A 20195-nucleotide genomic window follows, 5' to 3' on the forward strand; every position below is an offset into this window, starting at 1 on the left:
CTGCTCAGATGGCAGAAACACAATGAAAGCTTCTCTCTGATGTGTAGTTTGCATGAGAAGACTCTTTAGAAATGGCTACTAGGTTGTTTTAAAAATTTGAGCCCAGTTAGCCATCAGGAGCCTTTCCTGGTATCTTCTTTCTTAGGGTGCTTTTGGTGTTACATTTGAGAAATTGCCTAATCCAGGATCATGAAGATTTACACCTCTATTACCTTCTAAGAGTTTGTGTAAATTCAGCTTTTCCATTTAGGTCTTAGATCCATTTTGAATTAGTTTTCACATATTGTGTGAGGTTGGGGTCCAACTTTATATTTTGGCATGTGAATATAATTTTCCACCACTATTTGTTGTAGACTTTCTTCACTGTCTTGCAGCCTTGTGAAAAATAATTTGACCATACATGTTTGGACTCTCAGTTCTATTCCACCAGTGTCTGTCTTTAGGTCAGTACCCCCACTGCTTTCACTACTATAGCTTTGTAGAAGTTTTGAAATCAGAAAGTGTGAATCCTTGAACTTTTTTTCTTATACATTTAATATTTTTTTTGGCTTTTCAGGGCCCCCTATATTTCTTTTTTTTTAAATATGTTTTATTGATTATACTGTTACAGTTGTCCCAATTTCCCTTCCCTCTGCTCCCCTCCACCCGGTGGCCCCCCTCCCTCCAGCTGTCCCCCCCTTTTAGTCCGTGTCCATTGGTTGTGCATATAGTTCTTCTCAACCTCTTCCTGTCTACTCCATCCCCTCCTACTATGCTTCTTAATTCCTGTACCATTTCCCTCCCTTACCCCCTCCCTGCTGACCTCCCCCCAATATGTTTCCCATACCTATGGTTCTTTTTCCACTCTCATTGCCTATTTAGTTTGACTTTGTTTCAGTTCCTTAGCTTTTGTTGTTGGTTCTTGTGCTGCAGTTTTCATTTTAGTGTTCATAGTTTTGATCCTCCTTTTTCTAAACCAGTCCCTTTAACATCTCATATAATAGTGGTTTGGATCTAATGAACTCTTTCAGTTTTATTTTGTCCTGGAAGCACTTTCTCTGCCCTTCTATTCTGAATGACGATTTCACTGGACAGAGTATTTGTGGTTGTAGGTTTTTGCTTTTCATTACTTTGAATATTTCTTGCCAGTCCCTTCTTGCCTGCAGGGTCTCCCATGAGAAGTCAGCTGATAGTCTAATTGGGACCCCTTTGTACATGATTCTTTTCTACTCTCTCGCTGCTTTTAAGATTCTCTCTTTATTTTTAACTTTTGACATTTTGATTATAATGTGTCTTGGAGTGGTTCTCCCTGGGTCCAGTTTTTCTGGAACTCTCTGTGCTTCCTGGACCTGTAAGTCTATTTCCTTCCCCAAGTTTGGGAAGTTCTGCTTTATTATATTTTCACTTAATTTTTCAATTTCTAGTTCTTCTTCTTCGCCCTCTGGCAATCCTATAATTCTTATGTTTGGTCTCTTGTAGCTGTCCCAGAGGTTTCTGATCCCCTTCTCACTTTCCTTGCTTCCTGTTTCCTCTCTCCACACTGGTTGACTGTTTGTTCCTTCTCTGTGTTCCAGTTTGTTGATTTGAACTCTGGATTTTATTTCTTCACCATTTGTCTCATATGTGTGTTTGTTCTTTTCAGTATAAGTGGTTTTCAATCCTTTCTCGTCTTTTTCCAAACCTTTTGTTAATTCTGTAAGCCACCTTAAAACAATGGCTCTAAACTGAGCCTCCGACAGGTTTCTTATTTGTTCATCTGTCAGATTCTTCATCTGTTGCCTGGTGAGCTGCACCACTGGGATTTCTATAGTTGCCTCATTTTGACAAATGTGAGTTTTGCTTTCTTGGTCCGGCTATAGGGGCAGTGCCTGTGTACTCATCACAACCCCGAGACTGGCGGCGATCCACAACATTTTTTGCCACGTTGTGGCCCTTTGTTGTCACTACCCAGTGACCGGTGGCGATCTGCAACCTATTTCGCAGCGTTGTGGCACTTTGTCATCACTACCCAGCAACCTGCGGTGATCCAGCAACCTATTTCGAGGCGCTGTGGCGCTTTGTGTGGGGGCGGGGGTCCAAGATGGAGTCCTGCTGTTATTCTCCACTAGGAGACCCGGATCCATCCTCCCGCCCTCTGGGCCTCACCGTCTGAGGCAATGCGGTGGCTGCTTTTCCCAGTGTTGGAGTTGGGAGCTGCTGTGGCTCAACTGCAGCCAGGATTGCTCCGCCTGCCGCTGTCCCTGGTGCTACCGCAAACAGCACCGCCCACTTTCGCTCTTCTTACCTGCCTGACGAGTGCCACTGGTTTATAACTTCCTATGTTGGGCCTCCGTGTAGTTTTATTTTCTGGAATTTCTAGTTATCTTTTGTTTTGAGGTAGTTGTATTCCTTTCTAGTTGCAGAGGGAGACCGAGCGTGTCAGTCTAAGCCTCCATCTTGGCCGGAAGTCACCCCCTGTATTTCTGTGTGAATTAAGGACCAGCTTTTCCATTTCTTCTAACAAAAAGGCCATTCTAATTTTGATAGAGATTGCATTGGATCTATAGATAACTTCAAGAGTATTGCTGTCTTAAAAATATTGTTTCAGCCTGTGAGCACGGGGTATCTTTCCATATATTTAGATTTGTTTCAGAATATACATGGCAAGACTGGACATTCTTGTCTATTACTGATTTTAGGGGGCATGCATTCAGTTTTTCACTACTAAGTATGTGATATTAGCTGTGGCTTGATGCCCTTTACCGACTTGAGGAAATTCCCTTCTATTCGTAGTATTTCTGGTATTAAAAGTAGTTGAATTTAGGCACATGCATTTTCTGTGTCTATTGCGATGGTAATATAGTTTTTGCCCTTTATTCTGTCAATGTAGTTTATTACATTGATTGATTTTTGTATGTTGAACCTACCTTGCTTTTGTGTGATACCCACATGCATTGTGTGTAATCCCCACCCCCATTTTTATGTTCTGGATTAGGTTTGCTAGTATATTGTTGAGGATATTTGTATTTACAGTCACAAGGGTATTGAACTGTAGTTTTTCTCTTGTAATGTCTGTTTGGTTTGGTTACCAGAATAATACTGGCTCCAGTATTTTCTCTCTTTAAAAAAATAATTGGTAGTAATTCTTCAGTGTTTGAAGCCATCTGGTCAGTTGTATAATGTTTAAAAAAATTTTTTTTTAAATCTTTGCTTTTTATAATTCTGTAGTTTCTTTAAGCAATTTGTTTGATCTAGGTGATCTAATTTGCTGTCATACATTTGGTTCATACTCTTCTCTGATACCTTTTTATTTCTGTTAGGTTGGTAGTAATTCTTCTTTAATTCCTGAGTTTAGTTACTTGTGTGTCTTTCCTCTGTTTTTCTTGGTTCGTTTAGCTAAAAGTTGGTCAATTTTATTGATCTTTAAAAAAATTGACTTTTTTTGTTTCCTTGATTTTTATAAATTTCTTTGTATTTTTATTTTTTTCATTGCTTTTAGTAATAGGGGAAGGGAGGGAGGAAAAGAGGGATAAAAACATTGATGTGAGAGAGAAACATCAATTGGTTGTCACTCGTATGATCCCTGACTAGGGACTGAACCTGCAGCCTAGGCTTGTGCCCTGACTGGGAATTGAACCTGTGACATTTTGGTTTATGGGATGACAGTCCAACCAACTGAGCCAAACTAGCCAGGGCATATTGTATTTTTATTTTATAGTTTATTTATTTCCACTAATCCTTATTGTTTCCTTTTTTCAGTTTGCTTTGGGATTTAAATGCCCTTTGTCCAGTGTCTTAAGGTAGAAAAATAGATTACTGATTTGAGATCCTTCTTGTTTTTTAATAAAAACATTTACAGTTATAAATTTCTCTCTAAGTTGTACTTTAGGTGCATCCAATAAGTTTCAGTATGTTTTGTGATTTTTTTTCATATCAAAGTATTTTCTAATTCCCCTCTTGACTTGTTTTAGGAGTGTGTTTTTAATTTTAACATATTTATGAATCCCTCAAATTTCCTTCCATCAGGGAATATACTTTATATGACTTCAGTCCATTTTCACTTACTGTGATTAGTTTTATTGCCTTAACATATGGTCTGTCCAGAAAAAATGTCCTACTTGCATTTGAAAAGAATGTGCATTCTGCTGTTTTGGGCTTGAGTGTTCTACAGATGTCTGTTAAGTCTAGAAGTAGTATAGAACACTATACTACTACAAGTCTTCTGTATTCTTATTGGTTTTCTGTCCACTTGTTTTATTCATTATTGAAAATGGGGCATAGAAATCTCCAACTCTTGGACTTTAGACCAAGATGGCAGTGCAGGTACTTGAATCCTTCCACAGCTGCATCAAGAATAACTGAACGACAGAACAACCATCATTTAGAACTGCCTGAAATCTAGCTTAATGGAAGTCCTAGGACTAGGAATATAAAGAGGAAGCCACATCAAGACTGGTAGGAGGGACAGAAACAGAGAATGGGCTGGTCCCACCCCCATGTGTGGTGGTTTAATATTGGGATGAATATCTTGGCTGGAGAGGTTTCCCCTGAGGATTGAGGTGTTCTACCCCCACATCAGACTCCCTGGCCCAGGATTCTAGTGCCAAGAAGACAAGTTCTCATAATTTCTGGCTGTAAAATCCAGCAGGGCTTATGGCTGAGTGAGATGGAGGGCTTCTGGAGTTTCAGGCACTTTCTCTTCCGGCCTGTGCATGGACTTACTTGAATTTACTCTCTCTCAGCTCCAGCACTGGGGCAGCAGCTTAAAAGGAACTAGGGACATATGGGAGGACCTAAATTGGCATTGACATATGGGAGGACCTAAATTGGGAGACAGCTTTTTGCTAGACAGAAGTGCTGGCAGAGGCCGTTGTTCCTTTTCTGAGCAGTCCCTGCTTCCCCACACAGAGCCAGCAGGTGGGCACCATATCTGGGTCTCCATCAACCTGGCTCACACTGTTCACCTCATCCTGGTAATTCCCTGAGACCGTGCCCTGCTAAGCAATTTTAGCGGCTTTTCCATACAACTGGCCTCTTTTGCCTCATGCTTTGGACTTTTCTAAAATCTCTCAAACAAGCAACATCTAGTCTCTGCATACCCCCGCCTTGTTGTTAGGCGGACCCAGGTCCAGCACTAGTGGCAGCTTGCTTTGGTCCACGGCTTGGCCTCTTCTGGGCACCTTCAAGCCTGACACAAGTAGCAGCCATCTGCAGATCATTCTGTGGCTTGTGCTGAGTGGCCCTAGGCAGGTCACAGGCAGTGGCTGACTAGGGCTGACTTTGCACCTCCTGGGAGGCCTCAGAGCTAGTGCACTTGGTAGACAGCTTCAGATTACACTGGATTACAATCCTACCACCTCCATGAGTGACACATTCAAGGGGGGAACTCAGTGAGCACCAAAGCCCCACTGAAGCAAGTCCTGCTCTGTAGGGTTGACTCTTGCACAGTGGGTCCTCCACTGTAGTCACAGCCAGTTCTCATAGCTGATTGGCCTGGGGGTGGGGTCTGTCCACCCCAGTGATGCTAACAGCAATCAAGGTTCAACTACAACAGGGCACTGCACATAGCCCACACTGGGGCACACCTGGAGCACCCAGCTCAGGTGACTGGGGAGGTTGTGCCACTGGGCCCTACAGGACACCTACTACCAAAGTCTGGGAGATGTAGCAGCTCTACCTAATACATAAAAACAAATACAGGGAAGCAGCCAAAATGAGGAGACAAAGAAACAGATCCCAAGTGAAAGAACAGGAAAAATCTCCAGAAAAAGAACTAAGTGAAGTGGGAGCAACCAAACTACCAGATTGCAGAGTTCAAAACAATGGTTATAAGGATGCTCAAGGAACTTAGAACTTCATCCCGTCGGCAGCCGTCCATCTCGAGAGACGATGGTGTAGCTTCTTAAGAGTCTATCTGCACCGCCGAGAATGGCTGTGCAGTCCGACTCGGGAGTGACACGGTATCTGTCTCCTCCCGTGTTGAAGCTACAGAGCCTGGGCAGGGTGATATGGAGGGTCTGCTGTTGCCCATGCAGCAGACCCCCCCTCTCTTCGCAGCTGAAGGGTCCAAGGGAAAGACGGAGTCAATACAGCTTGGCTTCAGGTGCGCCGCAGGAGTTGCCGGTGTTGACTACAACGTCAAACCGCCTTAGGGACTCCGGCTCCGGATTTTCTGTCGGGGTTTACTCCCTTAGCCTTTCCCCTGAAGAGGTATGCCGCAAGGCAGTGGAGGTTTTTTGGAGTCAGAGTTTTCCCTCTCTGATGTGCCCTGACTGGAAGATCGAACCAGCGACACTTAGCTCGCAGGCCGACGCTCAATCCACTGAGCCAAACCAGCCAGGGTAATAAGACTACTGTAATGTTTAATGAGGTAATCTATACAAAGTTCCCAGTACATATCTGGTTCTTAGTAGGTGCTCAATCAAATAGGAGTTACTGATATTTAATTTTCCCAACAGGGAAAAAAAGGATACCCATGAATCTCATAATTCTTCACATTTTAAAGAGCTTTTAATCATTCATTCAGTAAATATTTCTTGCACACCTACTGTGTGTGTCAGGCACTGTTACTGACATTAAAGATAGTGATGAACAAGACAGATAAAATCGCGGCTTTGACTTCTGGCCAAGATGGAGGCGTAGACAGACATGCTGCATCTCTCTCCACAACTAAGAAGGAATACAACTACCTCAAAACTAGAAACAACCAGAAGTTTCAGAACATCAGACTGCATGGAAGTCCAACAAACAAAGATATAAAGAAGAAATACTCATCCAGACAGGTAGGAGGGGCGGAGAGAAAGCGGTGTGGTGGTGGGAGCAGCAGTGGTGGCAGCAGGCCGTCGGAAAGCACAGTTACACATTTTAAAAACTCAGGCAGCGTTCCCAGCTCCTCACCAGACTGCTGCAGCTTACTGTCCCAGCACCAGGGAAAATCAAGCCTCATTGCTTCTGACTGTGCAAACCAGTGGGGGTTGGGGCAGAGGCAGAAACTGCCAGTCTCTCAACAGAGTTCACTTGTTTAAAAGACCCCCATGGTCCTAGAATGTCTGCAGACCCATCCACTCTGGGAACAACAGCCAGGGCAACAACTAGAGAGGCACCAGTCCCATACGGAAGTGGCAGAAGAGCCTGGAAAAGGGGCAAATGCTGAGCAAGTGGCATTGTTCCCTCTCAGACCCCTCCCCCACATACAGCACCACAACATGGTGAAACAGGTAGCCCAGTACTGACCAATCCCTAAGGCTCCGCCCCTTACAATGTAACAGGAGCTATAGCTCTACCTAAGACAGAGGCAAAAAAACACAGGAGCCTGTCAAGATGAGGAGACAGAGAAGTATGGCCCAAAAGAGGGAACGGATCAAGGTTCCAGTGGGAGAACTAAGCGACAAGGAGATAACCAACCTAAAAGATGAGGAGATAGACAACCTAACAGACACAGAATTCAAAACACTGGTAATAAAGATGCTCACAGACTTGACAGATATCCTTAAGTATGGCAAACGCATATGGGAAGAAGTGAAGGCTATGCTAAGTGAAACGAAGGAAAATTCACACAAAATCAATGGTGAAGGGAAGAAAACTCTTCAATGATTTGGAACATAAGGAAGAAAAAAGGTCAACCAGTACAGAATGAGGAAACAAGAATTGAAAAAAATTAGGAGAGGCCTGGGAACCTCTGAGACAACTTTAAATGTGACAATATCCAAATCATGGGGGTGCCAGAAGGAGAAGAGGAAGAGCAAGAAATTGAAAACTTATGTGAAAAAATAACAGAGGAAAACTTCCCAAATTTTGCAAAGGAAATAGACATACAAGTCTATGAAGCATGGAGAGTCCTGGGTGAGCTGGCCCAGAGGGAACCACACCAAGACACATCATGATTAAAATGTCAAAGGTGAAAGATAAAGAGAAAACCCTAAAAGCAGCAAGACAGAAGTGGAGAGTTGCCTAATAGGGGTGCCTATAAGACTATCAGCTGATTTCTCAAAAGAAACTTTGCAGGCAAGAAGGGACTGGCAAGCAGTATTCAATGTGATGAAAAGCAAGGACCTACAACCAAGATTACTCTATCCAGCAAAGCTATCATTCAGAATGGAAGGGCCAATAAAGCGCTTCCCAGACAAGGTAAAGCTAAAAGAGTTCGTCATCACCAAGCCATTATTATATGAAATGTCAAAGGGACTTACTTAAGAAAAAGAAGATCAAAACTATGAACACTAAAATGACAACTCACAACTATCAACAACTGAATCTAAAAAATAAAAACAAAATCCAACTAAGCAAACCAGAATAGGAGCAGAATCACAGGTACGAGGATCATTTGGAGGGTTATCAGCTGGGAGGGGGAAGGGGGAGAAATGATGCAGGGATTAAGAAGCTTAACTGGTTTGTACGAAATAGACGGGGGAGTTAAGAATAATACAGGAAAGGGTGAAGCCAAAGAACTTACATGCACGACCCATGGACATGAACTAAGGGGTAGGGGATTGCTGTAGGGAAGGCCGGTACTAGGCAGAGGGGAGCAAAGGGGAAAAAATTGGAACTACTGTAATAACATAATCAATAAAATATACTTAAAAAAAAAAAAGATCGCTGCTTAACCGGAACTTCCATTCCAGTGAGGGAAAGCAGACAGTAAACAGCCCCAAAGAAATAATTTCAGAAAGAGTTCGAGCGCTACGAGGAACATGGAACCGGGTGGTGTGCTCGCAAGTTGGGGGAGGGGCTTTAGCTTGCGTGCATTTCAGTCCTGGCTTGCCTGACTGGTCTCCTTTGGCCAGAAGGGGAACTCACCTTGTATGATGATGCTTGGGGGTGGAACGTGGATGACCGGAATTCAGACCTACACTATCACCTGTCTGTGGAAGGGTCTCTTTCCCATCTGCAGCTTAAAATGCTTCTAAATGCTCCCATCCCAGTACTCAAACCCTGAGGGTCAGTGCAACACATGGGGAACCTTAAGTACCTCAACGTAATTCCCAGACACATCGAAAGCGACAATTCACAGACCCCTCCGCTCAGAGTTCGGACTCAGGAGACTGGTAGTTTGTGAGACAGAGGAGGGAGCACCAGTGTGCAGAAGGCGGCTGGCAAGTTTCATTACCAAAGCGGGGCGGCGCGCCTAGGCTTAAGAAATATCGGTACGATCTAAGACAATATCCAAGATGCTAGAAAGCCCAAAGGAGCGAGTGTCCTCAGCCCCCAGCTGGGGCGCCGTTAGGCGGAGCAGGCCCGGCAGCGGAGCGGGCGAGCCGGGTGCCTGCAAGGCTAGCGTCGCCCGCGTCCTCCAGCCGCGCCCCATCCAGCGGATGTGGTAAAGCTTCGCGCTCAGCCCAATTAAAGAGGTTTCCTGTACCTCCCGCCCCGGCAGCGCACCTCCCCACAACCCAGGACAGCCCTTCTGCGTCGCATCCACCCGCACCGCGACCCAGGCCCCCGAGCTCAGCGCCTTCTCGGCGTCAATCCCAGCCAAACCGTCCCTCTAAGGATAGAGCTCTAGGGTGCTGTCCACTCGAACCCTACGTCCAGAGAGACTGACGCCGGCACCGAGGACAATGGGACAATCTCCCTGGCTCGGGGCTGCCCCTCTGGCCGGTTCTTCTACGGCGACAGGAGGCTGTCCGGTCCTGCAGAAACTGGTGCTCCCCCGCCCCCGCTCCGAAATCGCAGCCTGACCAAGCCCGTTTCGCCCCTGGGCCCCACCACACCCCAGCACCATTCTGGCAGGCGTCCAGGCGCTTACCTGCGCGCTCTGCAACCGGGAACACCGCCTACTCCCCCGGTGCCGGGCTCCGCGGTTCGTCCACAGACCCGGGAGGAGGCAAACCCAGTTTCTCCAGTCCCCCCGCAACGTGTAGCTGACAGTTCCCTCACCAGCTGCAGGAGACTGGAGAGGGACGGCCACTCACGGATCGACGGAGGGGTCGAAGCCCACGCCGCGCGCTGACTGCTTTGCGCTGGGGTCCCTTTGCCGGGCCAGGCTTGCGGGTTCTGCGATAGCGCCGCCAGTTCCCAGGACTTTGCCCAGAACTTCTCCGCACTCCTCGCCAGCGATTAGCAGGAGGGAATAAACGAGGAGGAGGAGCCCGAGCGCGCCCCGGGGGCGGGGCCCCGTGCGGAGGGCAAGGAAGACGAGAGGGGCGGCAGAGTGACCCACACGCTCACCAATCAGGAGTTGGCTCCGGGGAAGGAGGTGGGGCGATGCTCTTGGAGAAAGCGTGCGGATTCCATGACGCAGTCAAGGGAGTTGGGACCCGGGGTTCCCGACAGGTGGGAAGGGCTGAGGAAGGTGAGAGCTGCGGCGCGGCCTGGGAAGGGGCTTCCAGCGGCCCTGCGCACTATGCACTGTGGGTGCTCAATAAATATTTGTCGAGTTGCCTTTCCCCGCCTGGGAAGGAGGGGGAATGCGACGGCGGCGCGGGAGGAGCTGGTTAAGGAGAAGCTTCCAGGGGACCCGGTGATCGATCAAGCAAAGAGGACTTAGAACTTCAACAGCATGAAAAATAACATAGAAACCATAAAAAAGAAACCAGTTAGAAATGAAGAATAATTTATGGGTAAACAACAGTGGAGAAGTTGATGCCAAAAATCAAATCAATGATTTGGAATATAAGGAAGCAAAAAACACTGACTCAGAACAGCGGAAAGATAAAGAATCCAGAAATGTAAAGGTAATGTAAGGAGCCTCTGGGACTTCAAGAATACCAACATTTGCGTCATAGGGGGTGCTGCAAGGAGGAGAGAGAGCATAAAATGGAAGACCTATTTGAAAAAGTAGTGACAGAAAACTCATTATTTGGTGAAGGAAATAGATATACAAGTCCAGGAAGTGCAGAGAGTCTCAAACAAGGTGAACCCAAAGAGGCCCACACCAAGAAACATACTTAAAATTCAAAAGGTTAAAGACAAAGAGAGAATCTTAAAAGCAGCAAGAGAAGAGCAGTTATTTATTTATAAGTGAACATCCATAAGATTGTCAGCTGATTTCTCAACCAAAACTTTGCTGGCCAGAAGGGAGTTGCAAAGTAATGAAAGCAAGAATTTACAACCAAGATTACTCTACCCAGCAAAGCTACCATTTTAGAATCGAAGGACAGATAAAGAGCTTCCCCGATAAGAAAACGCAAAAGGGGTTCATCACGTTGAAATTTAAATGTTAAAGGGTCTTTAAGAAGAAGGAAAAAAGAAAAAAATATGAATAATAAAATGACAATAAGTACATATCTATCAACAATTGAATCTAAAAATCAAAATAAGATTAACAGAAACAGACTCATGATACAGAGAACAATTTGATGGTTGCTAGATGGAAGAGGGGGATGGGCGATGGGTGAAAAATTTGAAGAGATTTAGAAGTACAGATTTGTAGTTACAGAATCGTAATGAGGATGAAAATATAGCATATGGAATAGAGTAGTCCCTCACTATATCATGGTTCACTTATCGTGGCCTCACTGTATTGCGGGATTTTAAAAAATATTGTATTTAATTATTTATTGCGGATTTTTCGCTATATCGCGGGATTTTGTGGTACTGTATATGTATGTTGTTAAAGTTACATAGTTTTAAGAGTGTAGAATAAATGTAAGGTTCCTACTTCGTGGGGGGGGGGTGTGTCTAGAACATAATACCTGCGATAAGTGAGGGAATACTGTATAGTCAATAATATTTTAGTAATTATGTATGGTGTCAAATGGGTACGAGATTTATCAGGATGATCACTTAGTAAGTTATATAATGTCCAATCACTAGGGTGCACACCTGTAACTACTATAATATTGTATGTCAACTGTAATTGGGAAATAAAAAAATGATTTTAAAAAAAGAACATAGGTGATAGTTGTAGGAATGGGAATAAAAGAAATCAAATAAGTTGAATATGTAAATTAGGCAGAGAAGCAATCCAAATATGTGATGTCCAGGATGAGGAATTGAGTTCCAAATGGAGATTTAGAGAGAGAGACAACATGATTCTGACAGAAATAGTAAAGGTTAGTTAAAAAAAGAAAAAATATCTCCAGCTATTATTTTTGAATTGTATATTCCTTTTAATTCGACCTTTTTTTTTCAGATATATTAAGAGTCTGTTATTATGTGCATACATGTTTATAATATTGTATCTTCTTGATGAGTTGTCCTTTTAAATTATAAATATCCTTCTGTGTCTCTTAATAATAATTTTTATAATATATTGTATTTTGTCTGCTATTAGTATAGCTACTCCAGGTATCTTTTGGCACTGTTTACATGGTATATCTTTTTCTATCCTTTTACTTGCAGCCAGTTTTTACTTTGAATCTAAAATGTTTCTGTTGTAGTTGAATCATGTTTTTTTTTTTTCTCTTTTCCACTTGAATCATGTTTTTTAATGTTTGCTTTTTAACTGCTTTGTTCATTCCATTTATATTTAATGTAATTACACATAAGGTAGGATCACATCTGCCATTTTATATTTGTGTTTTATGTGTATTTTGTCTTTTTTTTGTTCTTCATTTCTTCTTTAATGCCTCTTCTTGTGGTATTTTTAGTGTGCTATTTTAATTCTCTTGTTTTTCTTTCTGCTATTTTTTAAATTTATTTTTTAATGGTTGACCTGGGAATTAAAATGAACATCTTAACTAAAACAATGTAGTTTGAGTTAATATCAATTTAATTACAGTGGAATACAAACATTTTTCTTTTTATATAACTTCACCTCTCCCCTTTCCTTTGTGCTGTTATTGTACAAATTATATCTTTATATATTGTATGCCTAATGACATGTGGTTATTGCTTTATGCAGTTTCTTTAAATTTGCGTGTTAGTTTCTTGTTGCTGCTCCTGTAGGAAAGAGTTTACATAGCAGGACTCACTGCTTATCGTTTTAATGAACTGCTTACGAGGTTCACACTTGGCTCTCATCTGAGAACTTGTATTTCAGAGGGGTTCCCACCTACCTAACTGATAAGAATGGCTTGCTATGCCTAACTTGCTTAAAAACAATATAGTTTATGCTGAAGACCTGCTTTTCTTCTGGGAATGTGAAATTTTGGTATATGCTAGGTGGAAGGTGTCTATATGATTAGCCCCTATATTGTTGAGTCCTGTGAATCCCTCTAGCCATTCATTGAAACTGGGGTTGTCCTGAATACTTCCTATATATATATATATATATATATATATATATATATATATATATATATTTTTTTTTTTTTAACCCCATTCACCTTTACCGAGTAGTTCCTGTGTGCATTCGGCACTTTCTTTTTTTTTTTTTTTTTCAGATTTAATGTGTTTTATTGATTAAATTATTACATTTGTGCCAATTTTCCTTCCCTCTGCTCCCCTCCACCCGGTGGCCTCCCTCCCTCCAGTTGTCCCCCCCTTTTAGATTATGTCCATTAGTTGTGCATACAGTTCCTCCCAACCTCTCTCCGTCTATTCCATTCCCTCCTACCTTGATCCCCAATTCCTATATCATCTCCCTCCCTTTCCCCATTCCCCCTCCCTGTTGACCTCCCCCCAATATGCTTCCCGTACCCACAGTTCCTCTTCCACTCTCGTTGCCTATTTAGTTTGCCTTTGTTTCATCTCCCTAGCTTCTGTTTTTTTTTAAACCAGTCCCTTTAACATCTCATATAACAGTGGTTTGGATCTAATGAACTCTTTCAGTTTTATTTTGTCCTGGAAACACTTTCTCTGTCCTTCTATTCTGAATGACAATTTCGCTGGATAGAGTATTCGTGGTTGTAGGTTTTGGATTTTCATTACTTTGAATATTTCTTGCCAGTCTCTTCTTGCCTGTAGGGTTTCCCTTGAGAAGTCAGCTGATAGTCTAATTGGGACCCCTTTGTACATAATTCTTTTCTTCTCTCTTGCTGCTTTTAAGATTCTTTATCTTTAATTTTTGACATTTTGATTATAATGTGTCTTGGAGTGGTTCTCCCTGGGTCCAGTCTCTTGGGAACTCTCCTTGCTTCCTGGACCTGCAGGTCTATTCCCTTCCCCAAGTCTGGGAAGTTCTCCTTTATTATATTTTCACTCAATTTTTCAAGTTCTAGTTCATCTTCCTCATTCTCTGGCAAACCAATGATTCTTATGTTGGGCCTTTTATAGCTGTCCCAGAGGTTTCTGATCCTTTCATTGTTGCTTCCCATTTCCTCTCGCTGCATTGGTTGACTGCTTGTTCCTTCTCAATATTCCAATTTGTTGAAATGAACTCTGGATTTTATTTCCTTTCCTTCTGTCTCGTATGCGGTTTTGTTCCTTTCGTTATGAAAGTTTTTCGCTTCTTTCATATCTTTTTCCTGCTCTTTTGTGAATTCTGTAAGCCACCTGATAACAATGGCCCAGAACTGAGCCTCTGACAGGTTTCTTATCTGTTCATCTGTCAGGTTCTCTATCTGCTGCCTGGTGAGTTGTGTTACCGGTATTTCTACAGTTGCCTGCCTCATTTTGATAGATGCGTTTTGTTTTCTTGGGCTGGCTGTCGGGGGCAGTGCCTGTGTACGCGTCACAAATTAGTGACCTATTTCGCAGCCCTGTGGTGCTTTCTTTGGGGGCGGGGGTCCAAGATGGATTCACACAGTTATTCAGCTAGGAGACCGGGATCCGTCCTCCCGCCCCCCTGGGCCTCACTGTTCAAGGCGATGCGGCGGCCGCTCTCCCCAGCGCCGGAGTCGCGCACCGCCAGGGGCTTGGCCACAGGGATTCCTCGCCAGGGTCGCGGACCGCCAGGGGCTTGCGTAGCCGGGACTCCTCGCCGGGGTCGTGCACCGGCAGGGGCTTGCGCAGCCGGGATTCCTCGCTGCCCGCCGCTCCGGGTGCTACCGCAAACAGCACTGCCCTCTTTAACTCTTACCTGCCCAAATGGCACCGCTGGTTTATAACTTCATATGTTGGACTTCCGTGTAGTTTTATTTTCTGGAATTTCTAGTTATCCTTTGTTTTGAAGTAGTTGTATTCCTCTATAGTTGTAGAGGGAGACCTAGCGTGTCCGTCTAAGCCTCCATCTTGGCCGGAAGTCCCCACTTCCTATATATTGCTGTAATGGATTCCCACAGATTTGGTGGCCTAAAACAACTTAAGTTTATTTTCTTACAGTTTTGAAAGAAATCTGAAATGAGTCTCACTGGGCTAAACTCAAGGTGTCAGCCTTGCTGTGTTACTTCTGGAGGTTCTAGAGGAGAACCTGTTTTCTTGCCTTTCTATTTTCTGAAGTTTCTTGCATGTATCTACTATGGCCACCCCATCTCATCTGCCAAGCTAACAATGACTAGTCAAGCTTTATTATGCTGCATCACTTTGACACCCCTTTTCTGCTTGTCCCTGTCATTTATAAGGACTGCCATGATTATATGGGGTCCAAGCAAAGAATCCAGGATAATATTCCCACCTTAACTTTCTAAATTTATTATATCTTCAAAGTCTGTTTTGTCATGTAAAGTGATATATATGTTGAGGTTCTAGGAGTTGGAGCATGGACTTTTGGGGGGTGGACCAGTATGGTACCTCCCACAGTCAGGAGAAATAGATAGTTAGAAACAAAAATATATGCTTATTCTGCCTTTTGTCTGTACTTATATAATTATCCTTACTGATGTTCTTTTGCCGTGGATTGGATTTGCTGCCTAGTATCCTTTCATTTCAACCTGAAGGACTTATTTTCTATTTCTTGTAAGGCAAGTCTGATTGTGATGAATTTTCTGTGCTCATTTATCTTGTAATGTCTTAACATAGGCTTCAGTTTTGCAGGATGGTTTTGTTGGATATAGAATTCTTGATTGACAATCTTTTTCTTTTAGCACTTTGAATGTCATTCTCCTGCCTCTGGTCTAGGTTACCAGTGAGAAATCCGTTGAGCATCTCTTGTACATGATGATTTCCTTCTCTGTTATTGCTCTTAAGATTCTTTGCCTTTGAACAGTTTGATTATGATGTGTCTAGGTTTGGGTCACTTTGATTTTATTCTATTTGGAGTTTGTTGAGCTTCTAGGATGTACAGATTGTTTTCCATTGAATTTGGGAAGTTTTAGGCTATTATTTCTTAAAATACTCTTTCTGTTCCCTTCTTTTTCTCCTCTCCTTCCAAGATTCCTATTATCCATTTGTTGGTGTGCTTGATGATTTTAGTAATTGTACTTTCCAACTCCAGAATTTCTATCTGGTTCCTTTTTAGTAATATTTTTTCTTTTTGTTGATACTCTGTTTGATGAAACATCTTTCTCATACATTCTTTTGTTCCTTAGACATGGCTTCCCTAGTTCTTTGAACATATTCAAGATAGCTGATTTACTGTCTTTGGTTTGTTAGTCTAACTCTAACAGAGGCTTCCTAAAGGTCAGTTTCTATTGATTTCTTTTTCTCCTGTTTATGGAACCATGCTGTCCTTGTATGTGTCACGACTTTTTCTTGAAAACTGAACATTTATATTATAGTGTACCACCTCTGGAAATCAGATTCTCCTCCCTTCCCAATTTTGTTTGTTTATTCTTATTTATTCACTTAGTGACTTAATTTTTTAAAGTCCTCTATATTCTTTGTTGTGTGTGGTGACTGACAACTGCTCAGTTTGTTTAATTGTTAGCTAATGATTAGAGAGATATTTCCTTAGATACCTGGAACCAGTAAGTCTCACAGTCTTCTTTGAGAGATTCTCGGCCTGTGTATTGGGTCTGGCCTTCAGCACTCTTCCAGGCATTTACATCTCCACTCTAGTCTTCACTTACTGCTACATAGGGCCTCATGGTTAGCCAGAAGTGAAAGCCTTAGGGCCTTCTTAGGCCTTCAGTATACAATAGCCTTGGACATTTGTTTGACTTGTACATCCCTAGAAATCTGTTGGAGCTTCTCAAAACTTTCTATTGACATCTTACCCCTCAGCTTTTCTAAAAAAAATTTTTCTTAACCTTTTGTTTTGCCCCCAACTGTTTCCCCTTCCTCAGACATTTGAAATAATTTAATAATTGCCTGACTGGTTTTAACAAACACCCCGAGCTTTTTGCATTGTAAGAGCTTTGAGTCAGGTTTGGTTTTAGGTGTGGTCTACTATTAAACCACTTGATAGGTCAAATAATGATAATTTGGGGAGAATCAGACTATGAAGGTATTTCTGCCCCATCTGTCCTCTCTTGCGGCTTCCAGGCTATTGGTTTACACTGCTACTTTGAAGTTTGGGGTAGGGGGTAGGGAGATAGGAATAGGAACGATTAGAGTACCACAAGTCTCCCTTTTTTATTGAGATAGTTAAATGTCACCTAGATTGCTGCTGTTAGCTTTTGGTTAATTTCAGAGTTCTGAAAAAGTTGATCCTAACAGTTTATTTCTCTTATAGAAGAGAATTTTTGTAGGTCTTTACTGTTTTCTGTTGATGTCCTCAACCTTTTTTACTCATTTTTATATCTGCCATTGCCCGGTAGGAATTTGAGTTTATTGGATTATCTTTTAAGGATTTTGACTCTCAAAAATATTTTTTTCTTAAGCTTAGATAGACAAGAGCGTGAAAAACACTTAGTTAAACTCAATATGAAATAATAATGATTTTTCCCTTCATTCTCAATAATTGAGTATCTGGGAAAAATAGAGGACCTGTCCTCAACAAAATGTATATAAAGTATTACTATTGTATGTTTCTCATTCATGTTTTTTATACTTACATTTGTGTGTGTGTTTGTGTCTTCTCTTTCTGTTCTTATTATTAATGTCTGTTTTTGTTTTTTTTTTTTTACCTCCTAAGGCAGTAAAGAATGCTGATGGGAGAACCATTACACTAATTTTCAGATTGTTGAGCTGGTTGCCATGATGGGTGAGTTCAAACTAAAAGAATTTTTTGTCTATAATTAAAGGATAAAATAGGGGAGAAATTTTTTTCTCTATGTGCATGATAAACATGTAGCAACTATGGAAAAAAGTATGCAGGGTTCTCAAAAAACTAAAATGGAACTGCTTTATGACCCAGCAATTCCACTTCTGGGTATATAATCAAAGAAATCCAAAACACTAATTTGAAAGAATATATACACCCCTAAGTTCATTGCAGCATTATTTGCAGTAGCCAAGCTCTGAAAGCAACCAAGCGACCATCAGTGAACAAGTGGGTGAGACTTGTGGTATTGAGTTGGCCAAAAAAATTTGTTTAGTTTTTCCTCTATGACGGCTCTAGTAGTGCTTAGTTGTTCTTAACTTCATCTGAAACAATTTTGTTAGATTGCATTGTGACGGTTGTCATGTGAGTGTGCATTTAAAAAAAAAAACCGACTCACTTCTGGTCAAGATTGCAGTGTAGGCAAACATGACTCACCTCCTCCCACAACCACATCAAAATTACAACTAAAATATAGAACAGCCATCACTAAAAACCATCAGAAATCGGGTTGAATGGAAGTCTGAGAACTACAGAATTAAAGAAACCACATCTATCCAGAATGATAGGAGGGGTGCAGACGCGGAACTGGCTGGTTCCAAATCCACATGTGGTGGATAAAAATTTGGGAGGGCTATTTCAGGAGTGAGGAATCCCAGCCCCATACAAGGACCCCCAGGCCAGGGTTTCAGTGCCAGGAAGATAAGTCTCCACAACTTCTGGCTGCAGAAACCAGCAGAATTTGAGTTGGTGAAAGAAACTTCTGGATCCCTAAGCAGTTTCTCTTAAAGAATCCACGCATGAACTTACCTACTCAGACTCACTCCCTCTGAGCTCCAGCACTGAACTGAGGTAGCATTTTGAAAGTCACCAGTGGCATACAGAGAGACTCTGAAGCATCTGGTATCAAGGTGAACAGAGGCCATTGTCCCTTTTCTGAACCTTCCCCCCACAGAGCCAACAAGCAGGTGCCATATCTGAGACTCCATCAGCCTGGCTAACATTGTTTGTTTCAACCTGGAGGTCCCCTGAGACTCCACCCCATCCAGCTTACAGATCTACCCAAGCTGCTTTTCCATATGAATGGCTGGTCTTGGCTCATGCTTCACAACTTCCTAAATCCTCTCAAACAAGCAGCAGCTGGCCTCAGTGAGCTCCAGGACCACCACTAGCAGCAGCCAGTCTAGTTTCACAGCTTGGCTTCACCTGGGTAGCTCTAAGCCCAGCACAAGTAGCAGCCGTCTGAGATTGCTTTATAGCTCAGGCAGGGTGGTACCAGGCAAAACACAGGTTGGGGATGACCTTGCCCTGTGCTACCCAGGAAACCCCAGAGCCTGTGCTTCCAGTGGGCTGCTACAGAATACGTCAGAGCACCACCACCTGGCCCCTGCACAGCTGATCCTCCATAGAAGGCAGAGGATGGTGGTCAGTGGTCACAGCCTGTCTTTGAAGCTGACTGGCCTGGGTAAGTCCCTCCCATTGACCTGTCAACAGTAAACAAGACTCAACCACAAGAGGAGGGTGTTCTCAGCCCACATGAAGGGTGCACCTTGAGTACCCAGCATGGATGATAGGGGAGGCTGTGTCACTGGAACCTATAGGATGCTTACTACATTAGGCAATACTATCAAGACATGGAGTCAAATCAATTTTACCTAATACATAGAAACACTGGGAGGCTGCCGGAATGAGGAGATGAAAAAACATGGCCCAAATGAAGGAACAGATCAAAATTCCAGAAAAAGAACTAAATAAAATGGAGGTAAGCGCTCTATCAGATGCAGAGTTCACAACACTGGTTATAGGGATGGTCAAGGAATTTAAGACCTCAGTGGCATGAAAAAGGATCCAATCAGAAATGAAGGATACACTAATTTAAATGAAGAACGATTTATAGGGAAACAGTGGTACAGTGAATGAAGCCAAGAATCAAGTCACCGATTTGGAACATAGGAAGCAAAAAACAACCAGTCAGAGCAACAAGAAGAAAAAAGAATCCAAGAAATGAGGATCGTATAAGCAGCCTCTGGGACAACTTCAAGCATACTGACATTCTCATCATAGGAGTGCCAGAAGGAGAAGAGAAAGAACAAGAAATTGGAAATTACTTGAAAAATTAATGAAAGAAAACTTCCCTAATTCGGTGAAGGAAATCGACATGCAAGTCCAGGAAGCACTGAAAGCCCCAAGCAAGAAGAATGCAAAGAGACCCACTCCAAGACACATCATAATTAAAATGCCAAGGGTTAAAGATAAGGAGAGAATCTTAAAAGCAGCCAAGTGAAAAGCATTAGTTACCTACAGGGGAGTTCCCATAAGACTGTCAACTGATTTCTCAAAGGAAACCTTGCTGAGTAGCAGGGATTGGCAAGAAATAATCATGAAAAGCAGGGAC

At 42.7% G+C, this 20195-nt stretch overlaps 1 protein-coding gene across 1 annotated transcript in view; it reads left to right on the forward strand.

Annotated features, from left to right (window-relative positions):
• The first annotated feature begins 17678 nt into the window (after nt 1-17678).
• LOC150007925 (mitogen-activated protein kinase kinase kinase 2-like) overlaps nt 17679-20195 on the forward strand; it is a 48663-nt gene continuing 46146 nt past the window's right edge. The window contains exon 1 of the mRNA XM_090279961.1: nt 17679-17743. Coding sequence (XP_090136087.1) covers nt 17737-17743 — 7 coding nt within the window. The 5' untranslated portion in view covers nt 17679-17736. The remainder of the gene's footprint in view (nt 17744-20195) is intronic.

The sequence above is a fragment of the Furipterus horrens genome, unplaced genomic scaffold, assembly GCF_987537825.1.
Source record: "Furipterus horrens unplaced genomic scaffold, mFurHor1.1.pri manual_scaffold_6, whole genome shotgun sequence".
NCBI lineage: Eukaryota > Metazoa > Chordata > Mammalia > Chiroptera > Furipteridae > Furipterus > Furipterus horrens.